The sequence below is a fragment of the Myripristis murdjan genome, chromosome 24 (genome assembly GCF_902150065.1).
Source record: "Myripristis murdjan chromosome 24, fMyrMur1.1, whole genome shotgun sequence".
Classification (NCBI taxonomy): Eukaryota; Metazoa; Chordata; class Actinopteri; order Holocentriformes; family Holocentridae; genus Myripristis; species Myripristis murdjan.
The window spans coordinates 20,291,987-20,301,986 of record NC_044003.1 but is presented as its reverse complement, the minus strand read 5'-3'; the positions used below and the strand labels follow the sequence as shown (position 1 = coordinate 20,301,986).

At 40.7% G+C, this 10,000-nt stretch overlaps 1 protein-coding gene across 2 annotated transcripts in view; it reads left to right on the top strand.

The window, feature by feature from the left end:
- Positions 1-10,000, top strand: part of stmn4 (stathmin-like 4) — a 14,297-nt gene that overhangs the window by 2,072 nt on the left and 2,225 nt on the right. The window contains exons 1-5 of one of the 2 annotated variants that reach the window (XM_030047038.1): positions 3,229-3,272; positions 4,594-4,656; positions 5,151-5,246; positions 6,423-6,628; positions 7,089-7,280. In XM_030047038.1, the coding sequence (XP_029902898.1) occupies positions 4,644-4,656; positions 5,151-5,246; positions 6,423-6,628; positions 7,089-7,280 (507 nt within the window). In that variant the 5' untranslated portion in view covers positions 3,229-3,272; positions 4,594-4,643. Of the gene's footprint in view, positions 1-3,228; positions 3,273-4,593; positions 4,657-5,150; positions 5,247-6,422; positions 6,629-7,088; positions 7,281-10,000 lie in introns of those variants that run through there. The other variant, XM_030047037.1, reaches the window with a different exon arrangement.

Here is a 10,000-nt window from a genome sequence, read left to right as displayed (position 1 = left end):
TGCCTACACCTTGCTGCATGTGTGTCAACACATGTGCACATGTGTTTACATGCATGTGTCCCTGTGTGTCTGTGCGTGTGTGTGTCCCATTGTGAACCTTGTCACGGTGGCCAGGAGAGTGTGTGTGTCATACACTTTAATGAGACACCTCTCTCCTCTCCATGCTATATGTTGTCTCATTAGTATCCATGTCTCATACTCTGCAGCTTACTACTGACCTCTTCCATTCACCATTTCACATCCTGGGACCCTGAGGCTTCATAATAAATAAAAAAAATGAATCAATCAATATAACAATCATAATAGTAGCAGAGGTAGTAGAAATACTAGGCTAGTAGCAGCATTACTTTCTTATTTATTTATCACAAACAAAATGGTAGCCAATTAGCAATAAAAACCAGAGCCACTGAGGAATAAAACAGGAAAAACCAACAACAATAATATTATTTTAAAAAGTAAAGCTTTTTTTGTGCAAGTGTCATGTAAGAAGTGTTTTAAAATGACTTATCATGGCAGCCTAAGCTCAGGCTTTCAACAGGATATCCAGTCATATTTTCCGGGGTTTTGTGTTTTTTTTAACAGGCAGACCGATAAAAATACATTCTCATCTGCACCCATGGTAAAATGAATAATGGCAGTATTTATGCACATCAGGGAGTGGCTCAGTACAAACACTGATTTGTGCTGTTGTGCAGCCAATCAGCTGCTCTATGGGAGCTGCTGGCGAGCAGCTCTCTAGGAGGGAGACACAGATACACCCCAAGGAACATTTTAGCATACGAGGAATCTCTCTTTAATGCCTGACAAAAACCTTGTCTCAAAAATGTATTAAATATTTAAATAAATATGCTGAAGCACTAGAAGCATTGTGTATGAATCCTTTTTCTTCACTTCCCATGATTCTTGCAGGCTGTCGGGGGATTCACACTGACAAACTGCAGCCATGCAAAAAATAAATAAATAAATAAATAAAATAAAAATAAGCAATGCTTGTTCTTTATGTAGCCTATTTTGGGCATAATTACCATTTAAGAAGTTAACCTGAAATGTTTCTCACTGTCACTGCCTTCTGAGGTTTCCCAGAGGCAGATTTGCTCTGCAGGCAGAAAATACCTTACCTGTTGGGTGGGCGGAGCTAAAGAATCACATGTAAAAGGCAAGCAGTAAAGGAGGCAGAAGTGGTACTACTACTGCTACTGAAATGCAATACTAGCTTATCTAGGTCACATTATTAGCCTAGCTGTGATCCCGATGGTTAGGCTAACTCAAACGGTGATAATATCTCTGCCTCAGACAAAAATGTTATTTCTCTCAAATTCCAGTTTGCTGTAGAGCTGACGACACCCCCACAGAGTAATGGGCACCCTCAGTTTTGTGGACAGAGCCTTCTGTACTCGGCTATAGGGATGTAGATTCAGGCAGAGGCCTTTAAGTCTCATGGAGTATGAGAATAGGCCTTTTTGTTTTGACCACCAAGACATTTGAATACATCACCATATTGCAACTAACACAGGTCAGCTGTGCCATCACCTGCTGGAGGTGGGGGGCTAAATGTCAAAAGAGACATCCTGACTACAAGGAACAAGAGGGATATGCAGACAATACAAACCTAATACCATCTTTACAGAACTTTTCAGACCACTTTCAGCGTCTCAAAAACCTCCTAAAGAGGTCCTCCTAAGGCTCAGGGGCCCGAAGGCTCAGGGGGGCCCTTAGCCGGAGCCTCTGCATGAAGTTGCTTTTATTAACTCTGCATTTTTTGCTGCAAAGTCAAAGGGCTTAGTCATTCATGTTCAATAACAGAGCCCCAAAGGTCCTACTGAAAACTGAAGGAATAAACGAAACATTCACTTTGACTTCATAAGCCTAGATTTTAGGCTTATACAGCCTTCCTGTTCCCTGTTTTTTAGGCTTTGTTTTGTTAATACTAGAGGTGGCTTAAACCTATCTCTTATTTGTGGTTGACAGTGGTGTATTTTTTAATGCGCTATTGGCTTTAATTGAGTGTACCTGCTCTGTAAATCCTATGTTGTGAGATACAGGTGGATTTATTTATATGTAGTAATTGTGCTGTTGGTGTTGCTGTGCTGTAAATCCTGCTGAGATGCAGGTGAATATATGTCTTTGTTTACATGCTGTTGCTGTTAATTGTGTGTATGGGCACTGATTTTAGTTATTATGCTTTTGGCAAGTCAGTATGCCTGCCCTGCCGGGGGAGGAGGGGGCTTTTGTCTCATAATCGGCCTATGCCACTATATGGGTATTAACCTGATGATCCTCCGTATAGACACCTGCTTGTTAGCTGAAGAGGAGGTGGGTGGGAGCTAGTATTGGCTTGTCTAGTAGGCAATGGCTGCCTCCCATCACAGATGTTTGGTTAATTGGCCTACAAAACCCCCACAATCCAACATTCTGTGATGCAGTTTCTTTCACACACTGTACAAGCTGCCATTTGCTTTCTAATATCACTCCACCGCCTGCTTTCTTCAGCTCTGTGTGTTTGTCTTTCATAGTTTTTCCTCATCACGAAAGCGTTTGTGTTTTGATGCTGAGAGTGAATTTAATCAGTTTGGGTTCTGGGCTGGGAAAAAAAGGTCAGCAGCCCCCCTGCTGTGCACTCCCGAAGTCTCACTCAGCAGTGGAGTAGCACCGCAGAGTGAAATTTTCAATTAGTCTGCGTACAATTAATCATTTACTTTTACTATAATTTGATTTGATTAATGCTGATTAACTCTGATGCCTCTCAAGAATTCAATCAGGACCCTCGAAGACGGATTTGATTAAAAAGTCTCAGTACAATCTCATCAACATGCAGAGAAAGTTGGTCAACTTGGTCAAATTAAATAAAGGATTTTTTTTCCCTTTTTGTTTGCGATAATAAGCAAAGTTGTGGGTAAACAGTGATGCTGGGTAAAGGAAATTACCAGTGCTGCATCCTTGTTTATCTATCTATCTATTGTTTTGCACATAAGAGTGACAGATTTATGGTATCTTTCAGATGCAGGCTACATAAAGTCTTTCGATGAGACCATTTGACAGAGAATGAGAGAGAGAGAGAGAGAGACAGAGAGAGAGAGAGGAAGAAAGGGTGATAAAGAGGAAGAGGCAGCATCTCTGCCACCAGACTTTTCCACCCCTCCCTCTCTCTCTCTCTTTCTCTCTCTCTCATCTAAAGGCTTGCAGCTGCTCTCCCACTTGTGTCACGCGCCTGTAGGCTAATTTGCCGCAGCACAGAAAGCGCTGACAGGACACACGCTTGTCTTACTATACTGGTGAGGGCCTCCTACTCTTGTTCTCTAACCCCGACATTAACACATTTCTACACCAAGGACTAGTTTTAATTGTAAGAAAGTCCACCCTTAAATAAAAGTCGCTAATAAACAGCTGCTGCCAATGTACCTTGCATGTCTGGGCCCATTTTGTTGTTTTGTTGTTTGTTCCTCTCCTTCTGGTGCATAACAGAAGATGAAGGGACATGTTGTGGAGGTATTGTCGGTGAAGCTGCAGTGGAGTTGCAGCATTTTTCAGCTTTCTCAAACATCAGTGGTGTGTCAAGTGTCAAAAAGACAGGACTTCTTTCTAGACTCACAATTTTTGCACCGCCTCTGCACAATCACATATTTTTTCCGCCTTCAGTAACATGTAAAGGAAATGATTAAAAGTACAATGAATAATTGAGTTTACTCGGTAAGTTTAATTGCAGTTGGCATGAAAAAATCTCCATAGTGAATCAGTGATGCATTCATTAACACACTTTTACTTGTTATACAAGGTACTGAAGAAGCAAAAGATGTCGTTATATATATAATATCCAATATATATACAACACAATATCAAAATAACTTTACTCACACCAGATTTCTCAGTCTCGTCCAAAAGCATTCGGGGAAATGTAGGAAACCACTAATTAAAGCAGAAGTTGATGAAGCAGGTTGAGGGAAAGTAGACGGAACAAAAATGTAAAGTACATCACATTATCACAAAATAAAGTGTCGGAAAATGCATCACAGATTGATGATATATTATCAGTTTCTAAATTATTTAGGACTTTTCTCGAGCTCGAATCTGAGGCTCTATTGATCGTTATATCACAGTTATATCGATCGATATGACCTCTTTTGGCAACGAGTTGGAGTTACAACACCGATAATCTCCTCTACAGCTCTCCTCCCTTTGAAATCATTACAGTTTTTTTTAATTAATCACTTTTTACACAAGAGAGGATATAATTTTTTAAAGTCTTCATTTATAGCTGAAATAGCTCTCAATATAGTGCAAATATGTCATACATATTCTATCATCTGGCACATATAATTTCTCCTATTTTAATAAGCATTTAATTAAGCATATATCTGAGTAGAGTGACAACCTGTGGTGCATATTAACGTTAGTTATTGTGCAAAACATCATTTGCACAATAACTTTCTGTTCCTAATTCTCTCCTTAGACAACATTTCCGTTTGTATAGCAGTTCTTCTATGACCTACAAAGCTGCTTCATTCAACACCCTCTCTCTCTCTCTCTTTCTCTTTCTTTCTCTCTCTCTCTCTCTGTCTCTGTCTCTTTCTGTCTCTCTCTCTGTCTCTCTGGCAGACTGAGAAGGATCATCAGCATCCCAGGAGAGACAGACACGCAGTGACAAGATGACCCTGGCAGGTAAATGCAGCAACAGCAGACACTCATACATCTCACGGTTACCCATCCCTGTCCTCGCTTATCTTCCCTCATGGCCTCGCTGTTTTGCCGTTAGATGGATATTATGTGTCAGAGAGAGTGTGTGTAGGCACAAGGGTGTTTGCCCTCATCCACCAGTGTGTATACATGAGCAATGGAAGTGTTTTATTACAGTATGTTAGATATTACAAATGATTCGACAGGGAAATTCTGGTTGTGTTTCAACTAATCTTAAAGTCTCCTGTATTTTATCAAAGCTATTCAGACTTACCTCAAAGAAGGGATCGTAATAGATGGATCGTAATAGCCACTGCTCTTATCATTATTAGAACAATGACTTTGCCAGGAAAATTATATCATCTGTCCTTGAATACAAATTCATCATTTATTCTTCATACGAATGGGCTGACACAGTGTCAAGCATAACATCACAAGTGTGTATGTGTGTGTGTGTGTGTGTGTGTGTGTGTCCTCAGCCTACAAAGAGAAGGTGAAAGAGCTCCCGCTGGTGTCTCTCTTCTGCTCCTGCCTGAATCCACAGACTGCAGAGAAGCCTACATACAAGGCAGAGGGTAAAAAAAAAACAAAAAAAAAAAACACTTATTATCTTACTGTCAGCTGTTGTGTGAAAACTGTGAATTTATGACTAATTTAAAGTTTATTTTGTCATTTATATGCAGTTGGAATTTCATGAAAACAATGCCCATGAACAACATATTTAAAGAAATGTAATTTAGATGCATGGAAATGAATCATAAAATTAAGGTGTTTTCCTAATTCCTGAAAAAAAATTAATTAATTAAGAATAAATAAATAAATAGTTAAAGGTAAATGTATGTATTTGATAAAATAATAATAAAAAGTGGAGATAAACAAAAATGGCCCTAACTCATCTTGACTCGGTTTCACATATTTTTTTCATTCTACCACCTTGGTATTGGAAATGTCATACTGATGGGATGCGAAAATATATATCTAAATATAATATCACACATAAATTAATACTAAGTTAAATTTGGAAAAAGAGTCAGTGTCATTTTATTTTGAAATGCTGTTGATTTATCCAAAAAATTAATACAGCAGCTGTGGCCATTGTGCAAACCACACATTTTTAAATAATTGTTGCACTTCTGCTGCTGTGTTACTCCCAAGAGGAAAATAAAAAAAAGTTAAAACAGGCTGTACTATAGCTGCACCATAGGCAATTTTTACAGTAGGTTTTTTATGTCATTATTTTTACTTTTGTCTCCTGCTTTAAGATGCTCAAAGACAGCAATAAAATACTGTCACTAAATGACACACAGGCTAAACATGATCTCCTGTATTCTGCAAAACAGAGAGAAATCACAAAAAACAGCTTTGATGTGGGTTCTGTTCAGTTTTAGGTTTCAGCTTTTCTGGTTTTGCTACCAGTCCCTTTGAATAAAAAAGCAAAGGCTGCTTTCTAGACTCACCATTTCACATCACACAGGGGGAAAAAAAACATGACAGAATGGACCAGAATGCAATGCAGCCAAAGGATATTTTCCATTTTGAATAAGGGACACGGTTCTTCCTTTTCTGAACTGCAAAATCTCTTGCTTTCTTTCTCTCACTCTCCACCCCATAACACAGAACTGAATGCAACAAGTCCCCATCCCCCACTGATGATGTTCAGTGTGATGTGTAGAATATCTAAGGATTGATTTTTCCTTACATTAAAGCTCATGATAAATTAATAATCTAAACATGGCTGTGATCCAACACAGATGCGGTGGACCTGGGATGGTGCGTCATCAAGGACGTGGAGGTGATCGAGCTCAACAAGCGGGCATCGGGCCAGGCCTTTGAGGTCATCCTCAAGCCACCGTCATTTGACGGCGTGCCAGAACTCAACACCTCCATGCCGCAGCGCCGTGACCCCTCCCTGGAAGAAATCCAGAAGAAACTGGAGGCTGCCGAGGAGAGGAGAAAGGTAAGGGGAGGAGGGAGAGGTGGGTGGGTGTTGGTAGGAAGAGAGAGCGGAAAATGGAGGACAGCAAGGAGGGAAGATGATGAGAGGGACACGATGCCACAGGGAAGGTCAGTCATGCAAAGTTGCTGACAACGGCTCATATTCATCAAGTAAATAGAATAATGGAGGGAGACAAAAAGGGAGGTCGAGAGGAAAGATGAGGAAGAGAAATTATAGCAGTGGTTAGAGAATGTAGCTGAAAGGTCACAGACTTGCTCCTGCAGCATCTGTTGTGTGCATCTATCACCACAGGGTTATGACAGCTAACTGCCTGGAAGGTACACCATGTAACACTGCTTTGAGGCAACGGCCATTTAGATTCAGTTTCCAGAATTTACCAGTTTAGGATCAATACAGCACATCTGTCTGCCTATCGATCTAGCGATCTACTGTATTTTCAATCCCCTCTATCGCCCTCTAGTGCCAGGAAGCTGAGCTGCTGAAGCACCTGGCAGAGAAGAGAGAGCACGAGCGTGAGGTGATCCAGAAAGCCTTCGAGGAGAACAACAACTTCATCAAGAACGCCAAGGAGAAGCTGGAGCAGAAGATGGAGGCCAACAAGGAGAACAGGGAGGCCCTGCTGGCTGCCATGCTGGAGAGGCTGCAGGAGAAGGTAACGTTCGCTCCATTTGATCATCTCTGTTCATTCTACACAGCCTCCTGGGTGCTTTTTAGGACTTGCAGAAGTTTAGACATCTCAGCCTCACAGAAAGTCAACCCTAACCCTGGTGTATTTTTCTTAGAGTGTTTGTTCATATGGACAGTTGGCTAAATGACTGTGCTTTTTCCAATTAGGCATCAGTGCACGTTTACAATCAAAGAGCAAGGGTTTATTTCCAGACTCCGCATTTTGCCCTGACATTCATCAATCATACAGGGAGAAATCCATCATAAACAAGAGATACCAGTTTTTAAACTGACTGCAACCTCAAATGACCGGAATGCAATGTAGCTGCATGTTTCTTGTTGCTTTTTGAGTAAAGGGCGCTCACTGTTCCTTGACTGGAAACTCTCGCTCTTGTTTTTACTATCAATGTAACTATCATTATTGCTGTCTCCACCTGCACCTGAATTGCAAAGGTTGACAAAACAGGTTGAGAGAACATGGTTTCACTAAAAACATTGCTTGTTACAAAGCAGCACCCAGAATGCACTGATCACACATATCAGTGCAAGACTGTGTGTGCAGGATGATTTTTTTCTTTAAAATTGAATAGTAATTATGGGCATCAACAGAAGAAAGCTACGATAAATGAAACTGCAGCTTGCTTCTCATAAATGTGGAGTGAGCACATTAACTCAGCCATTAAATCACATGCTTGTTCCACATCAGGATCCTGCACACATCCACCTTTACAAACCAATATTCAACCCAGCAACCCATGCCCACAAAACTCAATGCGGCACTTACCTGCATTTAACTATTACCTGCAAATTTCACTAAATCAATTTTTGGACGCGCCCTGACCTGTTAATGCAAGACCCACAATCCAACCTGTTGCTGCTATCAAATACAGCTCCACACTCCGTTTAAAAAGGGGTTTATGCTTAACTTGAGGATGTGTCAACAATCTGATATTCACCACATAATCCATATTCATCGCTGTGTGGCCTAAAGTAGCATATCACAGTTTTAAAAATCATAGGCAATTGCAACTTGGTATGTTATACAGTGGAATTTATAAAATGATGCTCATCCAGATGAAAGCAAAAAAACAGCACCACTGAAATCTTTGGTGGCAGATGATGTTTCCACCAATAGAGTATGTGTCTGTAACACTTTCTGTCTAACACCAGATACCTTACATTGCACCATTAGAGGTCAGGCTTTTTAGAGTTGTGGGTTTGGAGTTTAGTTACACTTTAAATGCAGAAAATTATATTTTTCCTGCCCCGACTGATTGAAATTGAACACCCTGTCAGACTTCTGGCCCCACCAAACTCTGATTCCATACCACAGATGTTGAGGTACTATTAAATGTTTGATGTGAGCAGCAGGGTGTTGTATTTGTACCACTACAGTGGTACTGCTGTTAATTGTGGCCTCTTAGGCCCTGACGCTTCCCTCAGTTTATCTGGATTATCATAAAATTCAAGTTCAACTTTATCTGTATTAAACATACAGTGAAATAATTGTGCTCTAGCTCTTTCTGCCTTGTCACAATGATGCACCAACCCCAAAACAATAACAACAGACCTACATAGACTATATGCACAATGCATGCATATGTGAGGTGCATGTGGGTGCATCCGCTGTTCAACAACCTGACTGCCTGTGAAGAAATTGGTACTGAGATGGATGGTGTGTGATTTGATGCTGCAGTAATGTTTTTTTACATGACAGCAGCGAGAACAGAACATGAACAGAACAGAACATGGTGGCTGGAGTCCTTAATCATGTTTTAAGCTTTCCTTTCACAGCAAGTGGTGCAAATGTTATGAAGCAGAGGTAGTTCTGTGCCAGTGATTTTTGCTACTGTCTTTACAGTAGCAGTCTGCAGTTCTGCGGTCAAGTTGCCAAACCACACTGTGATACTGCCTGTCAAGACACTCTCAAAAAGTTCACAAGGGCAGGGGTGCCCCGGTAGCTCACCGGATAAGAGTGTGTACCATTTGAAAGGCTGAGTCCTGATGGCAGCGTCCTGGCTTTGAATCTGACCTCGGGCTATTTGCTACATGTCATCCCCTCTCTCTCCTCTTCCTGTCCTGTCTCTCTCTACTATGGCTGTCAAATAAACCAGGAATGCTGAAAAACTCTGGAAAAAAAAAGTTCACAAGACCTTCAGTACTCAAACCAAAACTGTTGAGATGCCTCTGAAAGTACAGTGTCTGCTGTACTTTCTTGAGGATGCAGCTGGTGTTGAGAAACAATGTGAAGTCTGAAGTGTGTGTACAAAATCTAAAACTATCAACTATCATTTCAAATTGTTGGCGGCAGGAATGTGATTTTCTCTGATCTTTCCAAAGTCAACGATCATTTCTCTTGTCTTATTGACATTTAGAGAGAGATTGTTATCATGGCACCATACTGAAGGCAATAGGCCCTCTCATCACTGTCGCTTATCAGTCCAATCACTCAGGTGTCATCTGTGAATTTTATGATGATGTTGTTGTCATATTTGGCAACACAGTCATGTGTAAAACAATGGTTCAACAGGGGACCGAGACAGCAGCCCTGAGGCATGCCAGTCCTAAGTACTAATGTAGATGAGTTTGTTTAGCCTACTCTCACAGTCTGGGGTTTGCCTGTCTGGAAATTAAATAGCTGATTATAAATAGAGTTGCCCAGACCAAGACATCTGAATTTCAACATCAGTTTGGACAGTAAAATTG